We start from the raw sequence: 21,304 nt of genomic DNA, 5'->3' as shown, positions 1-21,304 counted from the left end.
CTCCGCCGCCGCCGCCGCCTGCTCAGCGCTTCATGCTCCTCATCCACTCCCATCATGTGCCGACACTCTTCACCGTCTTTGGAGACGTGGTGTCCGAGTTTGACCCCGGTCAGCAGCGGGGTCAGGGAGGGGGCACTACCGACACCCGGCTCTCTTCTGCTGCCAAGCATCTGTAACCATAGCAACAGTCACGCCAAATCAGGGCTGGAGAGCGAGCGGCAGGCTTCCTGTCGCACCGTGTGGCCGAGTGGAGCACCGACACCTGCAGTTCCAGGTCACGTCTCCATCCGAAGGGCAGCGATCCCCAGTGGAGAACCAAACCCTCCCCTCAACTCCACCCAACCACACCGGGGCGGGGAGAGGACTGGACCTGGGCCAGGAGGAGGACTGGACCTGGACCAGGAGGAGGACTGGACCGGCACCGGGAAGCCGACGGCTCCACTGAGCTTCAGGAGCAGGAAGGGACCCGCTGAAGCCCACATTCCCCTCGCAGGACAGGTTTCAAATGTACGGCGCCAGAAGAATCCATCTGATCTCCAGAATAACCGTCTGAAGGCTTTTACACAGCGGGAGTCGACAAATGTGAGCAGAAATGCAAAACACTCGCTGGCAGAGTTTCCCAACAAACCTATTTATATCAGCAGAGATGCAAATGAGCTGCAAACCTTCAATAAGGAGCTCAAACACATTCTCACGAGCCGATGTCTGGAGCCTCTGTGGAGCGATGGAGCGGTTATGTAAGCGTAAGTCAGACGTTTAGACCGTTCTGGGATCTGGTGACGCCAAGTAAACAACAACAAACAGCCTGTTTACATCACAAAGTGTTTTCAAGTGAAATAAAGACGAACTTGTGTTGTGTTTGGGCGTTCGTTAGGATCAGGGGTCGTTAGGGGTTAAGCCTATTCCATTGAGCAAGGCACTTAAACCTCTGAACGCTCCCATGAGTGTCTTGAGCTTCATGGAAGTTCAATCAAAATCGATGAATCAGGAATGGAGCCGACACGTAAACGGCAGAGGTAACTCCGAGCCCAGGTAACCCGCCCGCTGGTCAGTCTGCATATCAGCCAGTCAGCTGATGCCTGAGCCGAGCGGCCGGCGAGTCGGCCCGGCGGCCGGCGACCAGCGACCATCCCCAGGGAACGCAGCAGCAGCTCCTCCCATTCACCACGGATCACTGAGAGGAATAATTACACTTAATCAGCTCTCTCTGTGCAGAGGAATCCCACTGAGGTAACAGTTCATCTGGAGGCTGCCGGGACTCCAAAACCTTCTCAGCAGCTTCTCCGATTTTCCTCTGATTCAGTTTTCATATGAGAAAAATAATAAGTCAATACAATCCAAGGCAGGACTGGACGGAAGGTGGATTCATTCAGTTCTGTGTTGAGCTGTACTCTGAAAATACAACAAATGAACACTTGAAAAGAACGAGATCCTGGCTCAAGCCGCTGGTGGATCTCTCTGCAGTGGAAAGCAGGAAGTTGCTCCAGGTCTCCTGCAGGAGATCCTGGGAATGGAACTCGGAGGTTTGCTTTAACTCGGTTCTTCTCGTTTGGGATCAGGTCTGATGCCGGTCTGGCCGGTCCACGGTGGGCTCTGCAGACCCTTGGATCAGAGATAGTGTGTGTCTGCTGTGTGGAAGGGCTTATCGGGTGTATTAATAGCACATTTGTCAGACACAAAGCGGAGCCAGCTCGACCGGGAGACGAGCGGAGGAAGCAGCAGGACGGGGCAACGAAAGACGAGGAGAGAGCGGAACCGTCTGCTGGTGAGACTGGAAAGGAAGCAGTCGAGTGGAATCTGCGGCTGTTGCGTTCAGTCGTGGTGTCAAACATCCAACAAGGTGTGAGGAAAGAAAATATGGCTCCATATCGACACGGGAAGAATTCACTCGTTCATCAAACCACACAGAAGCTGAGCTGGACTGAGATCAGCTGATGAAGTCCAGCCGAGCCCGAGAAAAACATTTTAATGGCTTGAAGTATCCATCAGAAGGTGGCGCTGTGTGCTCAGCAAGGGCTCATCGTCACCAACAGCAACACCCAGGTAGACTGTGGGGTTCAGACCAGGCCCAGCTGGCGCTCTGGAGACCGAGGGCTTTTCTTTTGGTCTGTTTTATGAACTGAATTCTAAGACAACCGTCGAGATAAGGCAGCACTAATCCACACTCATCATTCTCTTTCTGCTCTAACGGAAACTTTTAGGAACTGGAATAAGATTATTTTTCATTTTTTAATTTAAAAAAATTCACGTGTGTCGATGGCAAAGTTTTTCCAACAACCATTGAGAGAAAACAGGACTGTTCAAGAAGCTCCATACTTCAGTAAATATTGAACTTTTTCTTAAATGACACAATACTGATAATCCAGTGGTGGAGTTTACTACCGTCTTCTCTAAACATTCAACCTCGCTGCTCCAGTCGGAGTCGTGCTGCCTTCATGCTCTGGGTCCTTTCCTCTCAGCTTTGGGGAACTGGTGACATTTCAGTCCAGGGATCAGCGGGAAGCAGGAAGTTGGTTGTATTGAACCGTTTTTATGGCTGAACGCCTAACGATGAACCAGCTGAGGAGATGGAACGATCACGATGATGTTCGACGATGCTAGCCTCGCTCCGTCCTCATTCTGGATCAGACTGCAGAGGAGAAGCGAGATTTAAATATGCGAGCAGCATTCCTGCAAGCTAACCTGACGGTTACCCAGCAGTCACGTTGGCTGCGGTCCAAACACAACAAGGCCAACCTGCCGTCTGCCCTCACGCCACACACTCCTGTCCCGACGCCTCTGAAGCGCACCTCGCCTCCGCTCCGCTCAAACTCCCCGAGTCCTGAAAGCCGGCTGGACAATGGAAAGTGCACGGCGGCGGCGGCGGCGGCAGTCCGGCAGAGCGGCGTCCAAAAGGCTGTCGGTAACACGTCCGCAGTGACGAGGTCCCGCCGCGCCGCCGCCGCCCAGAGAGCGAGCTAATGACTTGTTGTTTCCCCAACTGTCAGCTCAGTTTAGCCCCGGACGGGACCGGGTCAGGACCTGCTGGGGGGCCAGGCTGCGGGGGAAGTCCTGCTGGAGGGGCTCGAACGCCACGCCTGGAGACGGCGGAGCGGCGATCAGACCTCACACCTCAACTCTGACTCCGATCAAACCTGCTGAATGAAACAGAACCGAGCGTCTGCCAGCAGAGTCCTGGACTCGGGTCTGTCCTCGCGGCTTGAGACTGAACACGCTGCACAGCCTCTGCCACCTGTCGCCCCATCCATTCACATGCCCCCCACCCCCCCGCCCCCCAAGGGGGATCAGCTCGCTCCGGCTAATCCCACCATAACCGACTGACAGCTGACCGCTGCCTCTCTGAGCGGCCCGGGTTCACGCTGGGGACCGACGCGGCGGCTGGGATGAACGCGCTGGCGAGATTACTGGAGTGATATTTTTATCATCTGAGAGCTGAACAAACCTGCTCGCAAATAAACTGAACGATGAGCGCAATGGAACCAAACAGGACAGATTCCACAATCAGCACACGTCAGATTATCAACATATTCCTTCAACACTCAGCATCTTCCCACAAACGAAATATTTGCATCAGAATTGAAGAATCGCAGTGTAGATCGAGTCAGCACCTCAAACAAACGGAATCGTGAAAGAAGCCCGTCGTCCCAGTCCTGCTGAGAACATCTGCTTCATCCACCAAAACCCAGCCGGGGTCCTGGTCCACATCGCTCAATCAGACGACAGTCCAACACGTCCTGCTCCTCAGGAGATTATCTGTCTCCACATCTTCATTAATATGAGCAGTGAAGCTGCAGGAGGATCAGCTGATGGACGCTACAATACCCACAATGCCTTGTGTGTGTCTGTACAGGCCTATCAGATACCTCAATACCTGATATGGATTGATGAAAACATACGAGTATTCATCCACAGCGCAGGCACAACAGAGGACGCACGCGCACACACACACACACACACACACACGGTCAAAGACAGTAATAGCATTCGGCCGGTCCTGGAATTAACCCGTGGAGCAGAGGAGCAGCTCTGGAGGAGGAGCTCACCTCCACGAGGCAGGCGGTTCCTGATGAGACCAGACCTGCCGGCGCTCAGCAGCCTCATTAGAACCACGCGGTGCACGTGGTTCCACCCGGTTCACACGCAAAGCCTCTACCTTCTAACTCAGTGTCAAAACCTAAGGCCCGCGAGCCAAAAGAGGACCAAGACAGAGTCCAATCAGGACAAACCAAGCCAGCGGTAAACCTGTCAAAGGCTCTGAAGAGCGGCAGGCAGAGCCACTGAGAGCCGAGCGGAGACTCGGAGCTGCTGCGGTGAAAACTGCTCTCAGAAGCACGAGGAGTGGTTCTGACCTGCCGACCGTCGAGAGTGAGCGACGAGCAGCGATATCAACAAACCCATCAGAGTTCCTGCTGGTGCCGAGCGACCTGACGGACCTGTCGGACCCGTCTGTGTCCAGCAATGGAGAAAGCAATGCAGCGCACTGGAGCGGAAAACAGTGCACGTGCAGCAGCTGCGTCCTCGCCGTCTTCACGGGACGAAGCCCGACCGCTTCCAGAAAGCTTTGGTTGCGTTACCCATTTTATGAGTAACCAATTGCTAGCTCTGCCAGCATTCTGAAAGTTCTTTCACGGTGTTTCTGTGGAAAAGAACTCAAGATTTCAAACATCTGAATTACAGACCACGGGGTGCACTGGCCTCTCAGTGCGGACAGTGGCTCTCCAGCTTGGATCTCCTGTGATGCTAAAGACACAACAAGCCATCAAAGAGTCTGGTCTTTCACCAGAACCAGAAGCTAAAAGCTCTTGACTGGGCTTTATTCTTTATTCAACAGCTAATAAAGTCCCGCAGAGCATTTTGTTGGGATTACAGTTGTGAGAAGTCATTTCTCCTTCTGTCTGTTCAGGGTAGGAAAAAAAACCACTGGCAAATATTGAGTGTGTGAGAGGAAAACAGTGGATGTAATGAGGAAAGTGGCGTTTGGCCGAGTGGTGGGAGGCGGCTGAGTGAGTTTTAATCAAAGCCAGTCAGTCCATGTCAACACCGGCCTCCTCTCCCCCGCTCTGCCACACAATGGCATGGATTAGCTGTTCCTCCACCGGCTGGCAGAGGGTAACAGTAACCAGGCAGCGCTGAGCGTCGCTCTGGCTGCTCTCTGGAGACGCAGCGCCGATGCCCCGGTGATGAACGCCGCCGCCGCCGCTGCCTGGTGGAAACCTGACAGAACAGCCTCCTCAGCCTCCGATACCGGGCTTCTTCCCGTTGGGTCATTTCTGTGAGACCCGGCGCTCTGAGAGCGACTCATCTTTAGCGGTACTACCTGATTAAAAATGTACTTCCTGTGTGTACGGGATGCACACGCAACTAAACACACCCCGGGCTAAAGGTTCAGCCCGCATCCAGCGCAGGCAGGCTGCTGCAAGAAACACACTGAGCCATCACGGCGGGCAAACAGATCAATCATGACGTGGACTCGACCACGTCTTCGTGTCGAACTAAAGGAAGGTCTGCTGAATCAGCAAGGTAAACAACTAGCCCGAGACCCCTTCCCTTGAAGTACCACATTACTCCACCAGATGGTGTCATGGGTAACTGCAGCCTTTCACCTCTACCTTGTACAACATGAACAACAAAGTTTTCTGAAAGCATCTCCCAAAGTGGCACTTCTTATGAAAACTCTCCAACTGAACAGTTCTGCTGCTCGAGGTCAGCAGACGGACAATCACAGAGTTTTCCTCCAGAGGGTCGTGACCCTCGGTCCAGATTCTCCGGGACGAAAACCTTTCAAACACCTGTGATGGAGAACCTTCTCTGACCGTGCAGAATGAAAACTTTCTATGTCAAACATCTCATTATCCGATCCCGATTCTGGACCCGGTCCCACGGTTCTGCCTGACGGATCACACACCCCCCCCCCCCCCCCCCCCCCACAGCACCCCACGCCATGCGGTGAGACACACCACACACTCTGCTCCGTCTCAGGGAAAATCAATGAGGCACTTCATTTGGTGCAACGGGACACCGGCGGGCGACACGGCGCTGGCAGAGCCGACTCTGCAGACTGACGGGTGTCAAACCGTGTCCGCGGCGTCGGGACACGGAGCTACTCTGGGTGTTGGGTTACTGGGTGTTGGGGGGGCACCGGGCACACAGCGGAACGGAGAGCAATTTACATGCAAAGCAGGCGCCGGGACGAACACGTGTCCGAGGTGACGGAGGGCGCCGCGGCACGGTGCTCGGAGCAGCGCCCGGCGTGGAGGACCCGGCCTGGGGGGGGGGGGGGGGGGGGGGCCAAAGTCATCTCCCTAAAGGGTTTTCATCTGAATCAGTATCGTTCTATATCGTTCATCCAGTTCATCACCAAACAAAGGGACACGTTAAGATGATCAACTTTAAACACATCAGATAAAATCCAGACGGCTCAAATACAAACACCCACTGAGGATCGAAGATCAGAGCTGAAAATCACAAAGACGACTGAGACGAAAAGTGAAAGAAGTTGAGAACAGAAAGAAGTGTATACTAAGGGGAAAGTCCCAAGTTGTTCTGCTTCCAGCCAACAGAGACACAGAGACAGAACTGACGACAGCAGACACTTCAAGACGCCACAAGCAACAAAGGCGGCGGCGTTCTGACTCCAACAGGCCACCAGTCAGAACCACACGCTGCTTTGTGTCTGGGCTGCTTCAAACATTTGGCTCACATCCTGTCAGCGGCGCCACTGTGTGCGTTGTGTTGCGTTGTGTTGCTTTGCGTTGCGTTGCGTACCTACGGCGGGGGCGTCGTACTCGTCGCCCAGCAGGATCTCGGGGGCGGAGTACGCCAGCGACCCGCAGCTGGTGGTCAGCTTCTTCCCCGGCTGGAACTTGTTGCTGAAGCCGAAGTCGGTGAGCTTCACCAGGCCCTGCTTCTCGAAGAACACCACGTTCTCGGGCTTGAGGTCGCGGTGCACCACGTGCAGCCGGTGGCAGTAGGAGATGGCGTGCACGATCTGGGCGAAGTACTTCTTGGCCAGCTCCTCGTTGAGGCCCTCCTCGTGCTTCATGATGTAGTCGAACATGTCGCCGCCGTCGCCCAGCTCCAGGATGAGGTACAGCTTGGTCTGAGTGTCTATGACTTCGTAGAGCCGCACGATGTTGGGGTGCTGCACCAGCTTCATGCAGCGCACCTCCTGGAACAGGTGTCCCGTCGCCACCGTGTCCAGCTTGGTCTTGTCGATCACCTTGACCGCCACCTTCTCCCCGGTGAAGACGTGGCGCGCCAGCTTGACCACGGCGAAGTGGCCGCGGCCCAGCGTCTTGTCCAGGTCGTACAGGCCGGCGATCTTGCCGTCGTAGCCCCGCTTGAAGCCCGCCATGGCCGGAGAGGGCGCTGGGGAGAGGGGGGCCCCCGCGGGGGCCGGGGGCGGCTTGGCCGAGTCTCGGGGGTCCGGCTTACTGGGGTTCATCGAAGGCAGACGGGGGATCCCATCGCTCCGGCCTCCTGCGGGAAACACAGCGGCAGAGAGACGGTGAGGCTCAGACTCAGACTGATGGACGGTCAGGAACTTCAACAGGACACCAGGAGAGCCGAGGACCGCCGAGGACCGCCGAGGACCGCCGCCGGGACCAGCACGGCTCCACAGCCTGCTCTGCACCACGCACCAGTTTTAAACCGCAGAGCAGCAGGACGGAGAATAAGACGACTTAACGGGAGTTCAAGTATAGATTCAATAAAAGTGATGGAGCTAAGCGCACGAAACAGGAAACGCTGCTGGAAGTGACACATTTTTCAAAATAAAACCCAATGCAGAATAAAATACATTTAAATGCACACTTTCAAAATAAAACTTGATTTAGTCTGTTCGATGGTTTCGCCTCACAAATAGTTTATTTCAGACAATCGTCACCATATTAGTGTTAATAAAGGTGATTTCTTCAAATCATTGCTTGATTGATCTTCTTTAATATCTTATTAAAAAAGAAATTAAAAGGAGCACAGATAAGAGTTAAAGCACTGCATTGATAAGCAGGACTGATATGAGTAGCAGTGCTGATAAATCCTGATGACTCTCCTCCCGAACCACACTTCACATAAACCTCACGCTCAGGTGACGCGAACGATCCGTCAGGTGTGTGACGGCAGCCGGCAGCTGTTCAACACACTTCAATCCCAAAACCTCACAGTTCTGACTGGAAAACATGTAAATGACCTGATATTCAGAGCTGCAGCTCAGCAGTGAGCATCATCCAGACGAAGGCGTGACGGAGGTTCCTTCAGAGCTTTGCTTCAAAAAAAGCTACTGTGAAAAAAACAACTGAAAACGTTGATGCTATTTCTAAAATACAGAGGAAATTGCTAAAGTCTTATTGCAAAAAAAAAAAAAAAAAAGGTTCAGTTCAACTCACTCTTCTCGGGAAAAGTCTTTAGTTTAGGATGATCAACATGACGAGATGTTAAGAGGCCAAAACTCTCTGCTCCCATTTTACTTCATCTTATTTATTTAAAATTCTTGTTTTTTCAAAGATATTTTCAACATTAATATAAGTATTCTCCATTTAAAAAAATGCTTATTTCAAGCTAACTTATTTCATTAGAACACCGTAAATGACTGTTTTCTATTAGACCTTACTGACACTGAATGGTTGGTAAAAGTCCGTGTTATTAACTGAAGTCTGAACTTTTCTCAACTCCATTAAAACTTCATGAATTCTAGAATGTGTCACTCAGAGAGCGCAGACCTCCGCCACGGCTCAAATCAGTCACCAACAACAATAACAACACCATATATAATAAAAAAACATTTTATTTCTCCCCAACACAAACAATGTCTGGGAGAAAACTGTTTGTTGCATGTTCATATCAATGTGTTTCCTCACACTCCGGAATCCCCCTATTTTTGTCTGTTCTGGATCCTGGTATCCGGAATACTTCCGTGATCTGGATCAGCAGCTGATATCTCTTAGAGTCATTGAAGAAGTTACACTGTAATTTTTTGCTAAACCCCCTTGTTATTTATTGTTGAGTTATGCCCAACTATGTCAAAGACTCCCTATCTCTCAATGATAAAGAATCCTTTAAAAAATTCCTGGATCCAGACAGTGATCCGGATCATCGCCAAAATTTAATGGATTCTAAGTTAGGCCAAGACCCACCTTTCGAAAGTTTCATTGCAATCGGTCCATAACTTTTTCCGTAATGTTGCTAACAAACCAACAAACCGACGTGATTCCATAACCTCCTTGGCGGAGGTAATAATCACCTGGACGATATACAAATCCTGTGTTTAGTGTAAATACCATGTTTTATCTGAGCCTGATCACTGACTGCCTCGTCATTTGATCGAGTGATTGATTGATAGAGATATAAAAAAGATAAGGTTTCACTTTGAAATCATTCTTATTGTCTTCTGCGATAATTTACCTACAAAAGTCTATTTCCTGAATCCTGCTCAAACTGAGAACATTTAGAACTCATTAATTTTCAGTCATTTTAACCATGAATGTCATTTTCCCACTGGTAACATCCACGATTTGATAAAATACTTCATTCCTACTGTTAATATATAATCAGGTCTGAAATCTGATTTTCTCACACCTTGGTTACTTCAGAATGAAAACTTCAGTCTGTAACATGAACACTGTTCTCCAGTCTCATTTTAACATCTAGTGTCGTCGCTCACTGTTCTATTTCTGTCTGTTCTATAAATGTGTTTCTATAAAGCTTATTCTGTTTTAATAGTGAACTGATGTTGCTCAGTTTTAACATATTTTTCTTCTACTTAAACTGTGAAGCCTTCTGAAATGGACTGTATTAATGAAAGCTACAATATAAATGAATATTATTAGTAGTAGAAGTGGAAGAGTCGAGTTACGTATATGATGTAACAGTACTGTTCTCTAATCCACTTTATTCATATTATATAAAGATATTATCTTATTGTTCTTGATGCTGAGGCCTGATTACATAATGCTTCACATGAAAACATTTCTGATCACTCTGATCAATCAAAACGCAGCCACTGAAGAGGCCCGAAAAAAATTACAATGACATTCTATTCTTTCTACTCATAAAAGCATTAATGTAATGGAGTCAGTCTCTGTAATCACTGCAGATCATTTTGTTCTCGCTGCTCATTAAACAGCTCAGGTGGACTCGTGTGTGTTGCTGTACAGAGTGGATGCAGCGTGACCCTTCGTTCACCTCAGAGAGTAAACTGACCTCAGGACAGCTGCAGCTTGATGATGGGGACCAGAAAATATGAAAGACTGCAGGAAACCTGTATGACGTTCAGGAAATACAAATATCTCTCAACACAATGTGGCTCCTGGCTCTCTGGAGGGTAGTAGCCTGGATCCAGATGTTAGTAGCCTGGCTCCGGATGTTAGTAGTCAGGATCTAGACGTTCGTAGCCTGGATTTGGAAGTTAGTAGTCTGGATCTTTATGTCTTTAGTCTGGATCTGGCCGTTAGTAGCCTAAACATAGATCTTAGTAGCCTGGATCTTTATGTTGGTAGCCTGGATCTGGGTGCTAGCAGCCTGGATCTAGTCGTTAGGAGCCTGGCTCTGGGTGTTAGTAGCCTGGATCTAGTCGTTAGGAGCCTGGATCTGGGTGTTAGTAGCCTGGATCTGGGTGCTAGGAGCCTGGATCTAGTCGTTAGGAGCCTGGATCTGGGTGCTGGTGGCCTGGATCTAGTCGTTAGTAGCCTGGATCTGGGTGTTAGTAGCCTGGATCTGAGTGCTAGAAGCCTGGATCTGGAAGTTAGGAGCCTGGATCTGTGTGCTAGGAGCCTGGATCTGGGTGCTAGGAGCCTGGATCTGGGTGCTAGGAGCCTGGATCTGGGTGCTAGGAGCCTGGATCTGGGTGCTAGGAGCCTGGATCTGGCCGTTAGGAGCCCTGCTGATCCCTGGATGTTGTCTTGAGGACTCGGGTTGACAGCCAGGCAGCTGTCAGCTAACATCCCTGATGCGCGGCTCCGATGGAGCTCACACTCCGCTAAAAACCACCAGGAACCGCTTCGCTTTCTCCCGCATCGCAGTGGAGCGACCAGCCCGGTAATCCGGCTGTGTAACGGGCCCGGCAGCGGGGACAACCCGCTGTTAGCTTGACGGTAACCGGGGGCTAGCTCGTTGTTCATTGATTGATCCACGTTAGCTCCCCGGGTGAAGGATGTTCACGGCTCGGCTTCATCCGCCTCACAACATCCCGGTCCGTCCCCACGGAGCCCCGCCACACACACACTGCTCTCCCCCGGTGGGAACCGGGAGCTCCCCGGGCAGGTACACAGGTGCTGCCGGGGATACGGCTCGGCTAGCCCCGTTAGCATGTAGCACGCAGCGGGCTAAAGTTACCGCGGCTCACCTCTTCCAGCGGCTCTCCGGTAAACACGAGTCCCCGCCGGGCACCGCGCGCTCCTGTCGGCGCTCGATCAGAGAGACCGGGGACGGTTCGGTCCGCTCCGTGCGACCACGGCACCTACACAGCGCCTATGCCCGGGAATCCTCTGCAGAACGGGGCATCGCATCGCTGGCAGCCGCTGCCCGGATCGGAATGGACGGATCCTCCCAGCAGAGGCGGCGGGGCTGCGCGCCGCCTTCACGGACCGCACACACGGGCGGAATTCTCACGCTCACAGGATGGACACACGGCAATCAACTTTTATTCACTGCTTTCTTCCTTTTGTTTGGGTAAAAAAATAAAATGAGTTCATCACATGTTTAATGTTCATATCTACTTCGGCATGTAGATGGGGGCAGATAGGGAATCAAACCCGCAACCTTCCATTTGATGCCTCCCTGACGAGAAACAGCTGTTCTTCCTGAGGTTTAGAGAAGTTATAAATCCATTGTAAACCCTTATAGATCAGACATAACATCCAGAAACAGGACTCCTGAGAGCTGCTCCTCTTCTTTCTACAGATATTCCTTTAGGCAACAGTCACACCGTCTGTTCAGATTTAATACTGGGCTGTTTTGAATTTGCAGATCATGAATGAAACATGATTGACAGCATCATGTGAAGTCATAAACACCTCTGAAAGATCAACCATAAGATCCAGAAACATCCAACAATCTGGCAATGCCAAAGACATTCACAACCAAAACCAGAAGAAAAACAAAGAAAAATGCCATGTAGTGAGACACAACATGATCTTTTCTGTAGAGAACTACTACAATAATCACACCTTTCTTCAGGTTTGTTTGGAATGCACTGTGGTATAATCCACAGCATTATTCTTCATTAGATGTAATACACAAGTTAATATGATAGTATAGCTCAGTATTAATATATAACACATGTACATACACACAGAGGGAACAAAACAAGACTCACTGGACCCAAATACAGTCTTATATGATGAAAAAGTGAGTTAATAATACTAATAATGACATCATAACATCCACATGTGGTCCTTAAGCTTGGCATTACTGGCTCTTTGTAGAATTTTAGCTATCAGAGTGAGCAACTGTTATCTCAAAAACCTGGTAAAAAAAAAAAAAAAGACAATTATTGAAAATGCATAATTTTTATTTGTGCATTTAATGAACTCAGAATGTATTCAAATTTAATCATGATTACTAGTCAACAACTGAGAAAGTAAAAGATTAACAGCAGCTCATTATAATGACTCCAGATAATTCTTATTCAGCAAAGTCCAGGTCAGCTTCAGGCTCTCCTCTCAGTGACACAGTCCATGTTTCATGTGGTCCTGTGGGGAAATGAGCTGCCCAGCCCTGTATTAGTGGTTTTTATTGTTATGTTGAGTTGGCCTGTCCAGGAGAAAGTACAGGGCTGAAGGAATGCTTTTCACAACTTTATTCTCTAATTTAAAAAAAAAAGCAGAAGACGAAACTATTGATTATATTAATAAAATTCACATTTTCTGTTATTGTAAGACAGTAATAAAAAGTAATTGAAATGTTAAATAAGGCTTCTGTGCAAAACCATCAGTGAACTCATCCTCCCACATGGTTTTATTATTTGTGGTAATAGAAATATTTTTGGCAGTAACAATTTTAACAGGTAAAAATGATTGATCTTAAAAGTAATAATCAGTTGCTTTAGAAGTAAGTTCTAGTATGAAAGTTGTGAGAGTGAATGGTTGGTGGTGGTCGGAGGGGCCGATGGCGCAGATTGGCAGCCTCGCTTCCGTCAGTCTGCCCCAGGGCAGCTGTGGCTACAGTCGTAACTTACCACCACCCAGTATGGAGAGAATGAATAATGCATAATGCAATGTAAAGTGTCTTTGAGTGTCCTGAAAAGCGCTATATAAAACCAATGCATTATTATTTATTATTATTATTATTATTATTATTATTATTATTATTATTATTATCATTATTATTATTATTATTATTATTATTATTATTATTATTATTATTATTATTATTATTATTATTATTATTATTATTAAGTTGTAGTCTGTTATGTGGTGTTGGAGTTAAGACCACCTCACCCTCGATCCTAGACCTGGAACATGTGGTCTGAGGACCGGTCTGGTGTTCTACAACACTGCTGTCACACATTTCTGCATTCATGTTTTCATTTTCAGTTTCACTTGTTAACTTATTTCAACATGCAGTACATTTATTTTCACCGATTCTCTTTCTTCCAGAGGTTCAGTGAACGCAGCACGCGAGCATCACTCACCGCATTGTGCTGTGACGTCAAAGCGAGTCTTTAAAAGAGGAGCTGCTACACAACAAACAACACAACACAGTAACACAACACAACACAACACAGTAACACAACACAACACAACACAACACAACACAGTAACACAACACAACATAACAACACAACACAACACAGTAACACAACACAACACAAAACAGTAACACAACACAACACAACACAGTAACACAACACAACAACACAATAACACAACACAACACAGTAACACAGCACAACATAACAACACAACACAACACAGTAACACAACACAACATAACAACACAACACAGTAACACAACACAACAACACAACACAACACAACAACACAACACAGTAACACAACACAACACAACAACACAACACAACACAACACAGTAACACAACACAACACAACACAGTATCACAACACAACAACACAATAACACAACACAACACAGTAACACAACAACACAACACAACAACACAACATAACAACACAAAACAACACAGTAACGCAGCACAACAACACAACACAGTAACACAACACAACACAACAACACAACATAACAACACAAAACAACACAGTAACGCAACACAACAACACAACAACATAACAACACAACACAACACAGTAACACAACACAACAACACAACACAACACAGTAACACAACACAACAACACAACATAACAACACAAAACAACACAGTAACGCAACACAACAACACAACACAACATAACAACACAACACAACACAGTAACACAACACAACAACACAACACAACACAGTAACGCAACACAACAACACAACACCACAACACAGTAACGCAACACAACAACACAACACAACATAACAACACAACACAACACAGTAACGCAACACAACAACACAACACAGCATAACAACGCAACACAACACAGTAACACAATACAGTAACACAACACAACAACACAACACAGTAACGCAACACAACAACACAACATAACATAACACAACACAACACAACACAGTAACACAACAACACAACACAACATAACACAACACAGTAACGCAACACAACATAACAACACAACACAACAACACAACACAACAAAGTAACACAACAAAGTAACACAACATAACAACACAACACAACACAACAACACAATAAAACACAACACAGTAACACAACACAACAACACAATAAAACACAACACAATAGTAACACAGCAGCACAACAACACAACACAATACAACAGTAACATAACACAACAACACAATAAAACACCACACAGTAACACAACAACACAACACAACACAACAAAGTAACACAACAAAGTAACACAACATAACAACACAACACAACACAACAACACAATAAAACACAACAACACAACACAATAGTAACACAACAACACAACAAAACACAACACAATAAGACAACACAACACAATAGTAACACAACACACCACAACGCAACACAGTAACACAACACAACAACAAAAACACATTATCACAACAAAACACAACACAATAACAAAACCAAAGAACACAACACAGTAACACACTACAATAACAAAACAGCACAGTAACGCAACACAGTAACACAACACAGCAACACAACACAACACAACACAACACAACACAACACAACACGGCCTGTTTCTGCTGATCTTGGTTTAATGTCTGTTTTTAAAGCCTCTAAAGTTTTTAATGATCAACATGGTGAAATGACTTGATTCAGACCTGCAGGTGTCACAGCAGCAGCTCCACCTCCTTCACCTCCACCAGCAGCTCCACCTCCTCCACCAGCAGCTCCCCTCATCCACCAGCAGCAGCTTAAGAAGAAGCAGAGTTGACCACAGGAAGGTTGAACTCTGACCTCAGCTGAGGATGAGTTCAGTTTTTTCACGTCAAAAGGTCCAGAGGCTTTTCAAATAATCAGCTGACAGTGACCTCTAGTGGCGGAGAGCCAGAAGTACACTTCTGCATACTCAGAACATCTGTTTGACCACAGGAGCTGAACACTGTCCCAGCGACCAGGAATGGAGAGCTACCCACTAATGAAGAAGGGATGAAGAATGGAATGAAAAGAAAGGAAAGGACAAAAAAAACATGAAAGGAACTAAAAACTAAAAAACAAATTTAAAGAAAAAGAACAGAAAAAGGAAAACACAATAAGAACAAAAGCATAACAGGAAAGAGAAAAACATGGCTAGATTATATTATTATAAAAACTATAAATAGGTAAATATCTGAAAACCAAAAAATAGCCAAGAACCATTAAAAGGATGAAGCAGAAAAATCCATTAAAAGGAACAAATCTCTTAAAGTGGCAAAAAAAGACTAAAGCTGGAATTAAAAGGATCACACTTCATTAATCAAGCCTCAATGTTTATTTATGTAGCCTTTTCCCCTTCATTCCAGACAATTAACATGTTTTCTGTCACCAGATAAATTTTATTTGATGGAAATTCATCAAACGGTTCTTTTGTTCACACATGGTGCAGAGTCCAGACATCCCTCTGATTTCAAAGAAACCCAGTTAATCCTGTTCATGTATTTGTACTTCTTTTGCTGCAGATTACACCCTCAAAGTATTATTTAAAGTTACATACAGTATATATTTATGGTGTTGAGATCAGGAGTGAGAAGCTGTGCTGGAGGCTCGTTGTTTTCTGGTTTTATCATCCAGCCTTCACCATGCAGAGGTGGAGATGTGAGCAGCAGACAGCTCAGCGACTCGCTGCTCTGCTCGGTCCAGACTCCAGGTGGAGACGTTGCTTTGTTTCCATTCTGGCTCCACATGCTGAAGAGAAGAATCCCACAACATCCTCATGACAGTAGATAGATTTAATACACCTCACTGGCCCACTTTATTAGCCACACCCGTCCAACTGCTTGTTAACGCAAATTTCAAATCAGCCAATCATGTGGCAGAAACTCAATGCGTTTAGGCATGTACACATGGCCAAGACGATCTACTACAGTTCAAACCGAGCATCAGAATGGGGAAGAAAGGTGATTTAAGTGACTTTGAATGTTGCATGATTGTTGGTGCCAGACGGGCTGGAGTAGTTCAGAAACTGCTGATCTATTGGGATTTTTACACACAACCATCTCTAGGGTATACAGAGAATGGTCTGAAAAAGAGAAAATATCCAGTGAGCGGCAGTTCTGTGGGCAAAAATGCCTTGTTGATGCCAGAGGTCAGAGGAGAATGGCCAGACTGGTTGGAGCTGATAGAAAGGCAACAGTAACTCAAATAACCACTCGTTACAACCAAGGTCTGCAGAAGAGCATCTCTGAGCGCAAAACATGTGGAAGCTTGAGGCAAGAAGGGCTCCAGCAGCAGAACACCACACTGGGTGCCACTCCTGTCAGCCAAGAACAGCAAACTGAGGCTACAATTCGCACAAGTTCACCGAAATTGGACAATAGATTATTGGAAAAACGTCGCCTGGTCTGATGAGTCTGGATTTCTGCTGAGACATTCGGATGGTAGGGTCAGAATTTGGCGTCATGGATCCATCCTGCCTTGTATCAACAGTTCAGGCTGGTTGTGGTGTAATGGTGTGGGGGGTATTTTCCTGGCACTCTTTGGGCCCCTTGGTACCAATTGAGCATGGTTGCAATGCCACAGCTTGCCTGAGTGTTGTTGATGACCATTTCCATCCTTTATGACCACAGTAGACCATCTTCTGAGGGCTACTTCCAGCAGGAGTCATAAAGCTCCAGTCCTCTCAGACTGGTTTCTGGAACATGACAATAAGCTCACTGTACTCAAATGGCCTCCACAGTCACCAGGTCTCCATCCAATAGACCTTTGGGATGTGGTGGAATGGGAGATTCGCATCATGAATGTGCAGCGGACAAATCTGCAGCAACTGCATGATGCTGTCATGTCAATATGGACCGAACACTCAGAGGAATGTTTCCAGTTACCTTGTTGAATCTATGCCACAAAGGAAAGCATCAAGGCAGTTCTGAAGGCAAAAGGGGGCCCAACTCAGTCCTAGCAAGGTGTACCTAATGAATGGATATATATATGCTCTCTGACCTGCTCCAAGAACATCTTGTTCCAGTAGCCAATTTATCATCAGTATGCCCTGGTTCCACAACAACTGACACGGACCTTGTGGACCCAGGCAACGTCCGAGCCGGTATGACTCTTTGTCGCTTATGCTGAGGTGTAGACATGTATGTGTTAAGGGCCTTGTCCAAGGGCCCAACTGGATTACCATACGCCCTAACTGGGATTTGAACCGCTGATATCCTGTTCCAAAGTTCTTGTCCCTAACCACTAGACTATCCAGCCACATATGGCGCCATGGAAGACAAGTCGAGAGGCCAACTCAAAGGCAGTGGCACAGGTGAGCATCAAATGTGGCATATACCAAGGAGATTCCCTGTCCCCCCTGCTGTTCTGCATAGGCTTAAACCTCCTCAGCCAGATCATTACCAAGAGTGGCTTTGGATATCGGTTCAAGAGCGGAACAACTGTCAGCCACCTCCTCTACATGGATGACATCAAACTGTATGCCAAGAATGAGCGTGACATCGACTCCCTGATTCACCTCACCAGGATATACAGCAAAGATATTGGGACTTCATTCGGACTAGATAAGTGTAAACGAATAGTATCTAGAAGAGGGAAGGTGATCACAACTGAAGGAGTTGAATTGCCTGAAGGGAACATAACAGATGTGCAGGACAGCTACAAGTACCTGGGGATCCCACAGTAATATAATAAGTAATAATACAATAGTAATAATATAATAGTAAGTAATAATATCCTGGCCACTGGAAGAAATGCAAGCCACTGATATCAAGACAAGAAAGCTCCTTACAATGCACAGAGGGTTCCACCCTAAGTCCAGCATACTGAGGCTATACACCAAGAGAAACGAGGGAGGCCGAGGACTAGTGAGTGTCAGAGCCGCTATCCAGGAGGAAACCAAGAGCCTCCATGACTATACCAAGAAGATGGCCCCCAGTGATGATCTGCTAAGTGATCGCCTCAGACATCAAAAGCCCAGTAAGGAGGAACCAGAGGAGCTATCATGGACAGACAAAGCCCTGCATGGCATGGACCACCGACAAATTGAAGAAGTGGCTGACATTGAGAAAACATACCAGTGGCTGGAAAAGGCTGGACTGAAGGACAGCACAGAGGCCCTAATCATGGCTGCACAAGAGCAGGCCCTTAACACAAGATCAATACGAGTAGAGGCCGGATCTACCACACCAAACAAGACCCCAGGTGCAGACTGTGCAAAGAAGCCCCAGAGACAGTACAGCACATCACAGCAGGGTGTAAGATGCTGGCAGGCAAGGCATACATGGAACGGCACAACCAGGTAGCGGGCATTGTGTATAGGAACATATGTAGTGAGTATGGACTGGAGGTCCCAGGGTCAAGATGGGAGACACCTCCAAAGGTGGTCGAGAACAATCGATCCAAGATCCTGTGGGACTTCCAGATCCAGACTGACAAGCAGGTGATGGCCAATCAACCTGACATAGTGGTGGTGGATAAACAGCAGAAGACAGCTGTGCTGATAGATTTAGCAATCCCAAGTGATGGCAACATCAGGAAAAAGGAGCAGGAGAAGCTGGAGAAATACCAAGGGTTGAGGGAAGTGTGGGGCGTGAAGGCAACAGTGATACCAATAGTGATCGGGACACTGGGAGCAGTAACCCCCAAGCTGGGAGGATGGCTCCAGCAGAGACCAGGAACAACATCTGAGAGCTCTGTTCAAAAGAGCGCAATCCTAGGAACAGCTAAGATCCTGCGCAGAACCCTCAAGCTCCCACGCCTCTGACCTTTGATGAATGACTCATCAAAGTAGCCACCTTTGGCAGATATAACAGCGGAACACACACGTGGCATTCTTTCTACAATAGAAATCAAATATTCTTCAGAAAGTTCTTCCCATGTCTGTTGCAGAAGTTCCCATAAATATGTGGCACTTGTGGGTTGCTTTGCTTTCACTCTTCTGTCCATTTCATGCCAAACCAGCTCAATGGGGTTTAAGTCTGGAGACTGTGCTGGCCACTCCATGTTTTCAAGTTTACCAGCTTCTTCTTTTTTCGCAGCATAGTTCTGGCATAGCTTGGACTTATGTTCTGGGTCATTATCTTGCTGTAAGATGAACCCCTGTCCAACTAGATGCATACCAGAGGGGACTGCATGGCGCTGCAGGATGCTGTGGTGGCCGTTTTGGTTCAGGGTGCCTCTCACTCTGAACAAGTCACCAATCCTGGATCCAGCAAAACAACCCCAGACCATCACACTTCCTCCTCCATGTTTGACAGTTGAAGCCACACACTGTGGAAGCATCCTTTCACCTGCTCTACGCCATACAAACATCCTGCGTGATGAACCCAAGATTTCAAATTTTGATTCATCAGTCCATAATACCTTTTTCCAGTCTTCAGTAGTCCAATGTCATTGTTTCTTGACCCAGACAAGCCTCTTTGTCTTATTCTGGCGTCTTAGCAATGGTTTTCTTGGTGCAACTCGTCCAGTCAAACCCACAGCTTGAACTCTTCTCTTCACAGTTGAAACAGAGACTTTCTTACTACGACCACTATTAAGCTGTGCTTGAAGCTGTTGTCCTGTGAGCCGCCTATCACGCAAACTGTTGACTCTCAGAAACTTGTCCTCTCATTCAGTTGTGGCTTTGGGTCTGCCAGACCTCTTCCTGTCAAAGTTTGCCCCAGTTTCTGACTTCCTTTTGATGGTGAAGGAAACTGTACTCACTGACATCTTGACTTTCTTTGCAATTTCTCTGTAGGAAAGACCTATAGTTTTCAGTGTTATGATGGTCTGTCTCTCTTCCACTGTTAATTGCCTGTTATGTCTATATATATGTGTGTGTGTGTGTGTGTGTGTGTGTGTGTGTGTGTGTGTGTGTGTGTGTGTGTGTGTGTGTTCCACTTTGCTGCTTTCATGCATAAATATTGTGACTTATTGGTTAATATATTGATATTTTGACAGGTGTTTACCACGATGTGGCCAGATTTTTAACTAGAATGTTTTGAATAGCATCTGCTACTTAAAAATAAAAAGTGGAAAGATTTACTCTTCATGAATGTTTTAAAGAGCAGGAAAGTGTATTATTTCCGTTTTACACCATCTGTTTTTGACAAAAATTACACAGTATAATGTCCTGTGATGTATGCAAGACATAAAATATATTCACGAAAAAAAACCTTGAATTTATTTGTTCAGCCTTGAAAGTTGCATGAACCTTCCGGAACCTTTGGATTTGATGTTAGACCCACTGAACTCTGTCTTCTCTGCCTTGTCAGAAGCTACAGTGAGGGTAACTGCGTTCACAGCAGGGGGTTTTGCTTGGCTCGGTGCTCCCACCCATCCAACACTGTTTACTCTACCTTTACTGTACTGTTAATGAAAAACAAAGATTCTTGATCCTTGATTCATACGTGTTCATTCATAGTTTAGATGCTTCAGGGAGAATCTACAATTTAAATACTCATGAAGGTAAAGAAAAAAAAACATTAAATGAGAAATTTTGTCCAAAATTTTGACTGTTCGTATACAGTATGTCCATGTGTCCACCTCTTGTTACAGATATGTCTATATGTATTTAGCTGATAAATTTTTATATGTTTTTACTTTTATATGGCTTTGTTTTTATTCATGCATTGTTTTTTTTCCTGTGGTTTT

General features: G+C 46.9%; 2 protein-coding genes across 2 annotated transcripts in view; both read right to left on the bottom strand.

Annotated features, from left to right (window-relative positions):
- Nucleotides 1-11,550, bottom strand: part of LOC115396412 (SNF-related serine/threonine-protein kinase-like) — a 29,745-nt gene extending 18,195 nt beyond the window's left edge. Inside the window, 2 exon segments of the mRNA XM_030102286.1 lie at nt 6,766-7,479; nt 11,339-11,550. Coding sequence (XP_029958146.1) covers nt 6,766-7,444 — 679 coding nt within the window. The 5' untranslated portion in view covers nt 7,445-7,479; nt 11,339-11,550.
- LOC115396421 (zinc finger protein 271-like) overlaps nt 1-21,304 on the bottom strand; it is a 374,023-nt gene that overhangs the window by 261,261 nt on the left and 91,458 nt on the right. The gene's annotated exons all lie outside the window — the stretch shown is intronic.

The sequence above is a fragment of the Salarias fasciatus genome, chromosome 11, assembly GCF_902148845.1.
Source record: "Salarias fasciatus chromosome 11, fSalaFa1.1, whole genome shotgun sequence".
NCBI classification, from domain to species: Eukaryota; Metazoa; Chordata; class Actinopteri; order Blenniiformes; family Blenniidae; genus Salarias; species Salarias fasciatus.
This window is presented reverse-complemented; position numbering and strand designations above follow the sequence as displayed.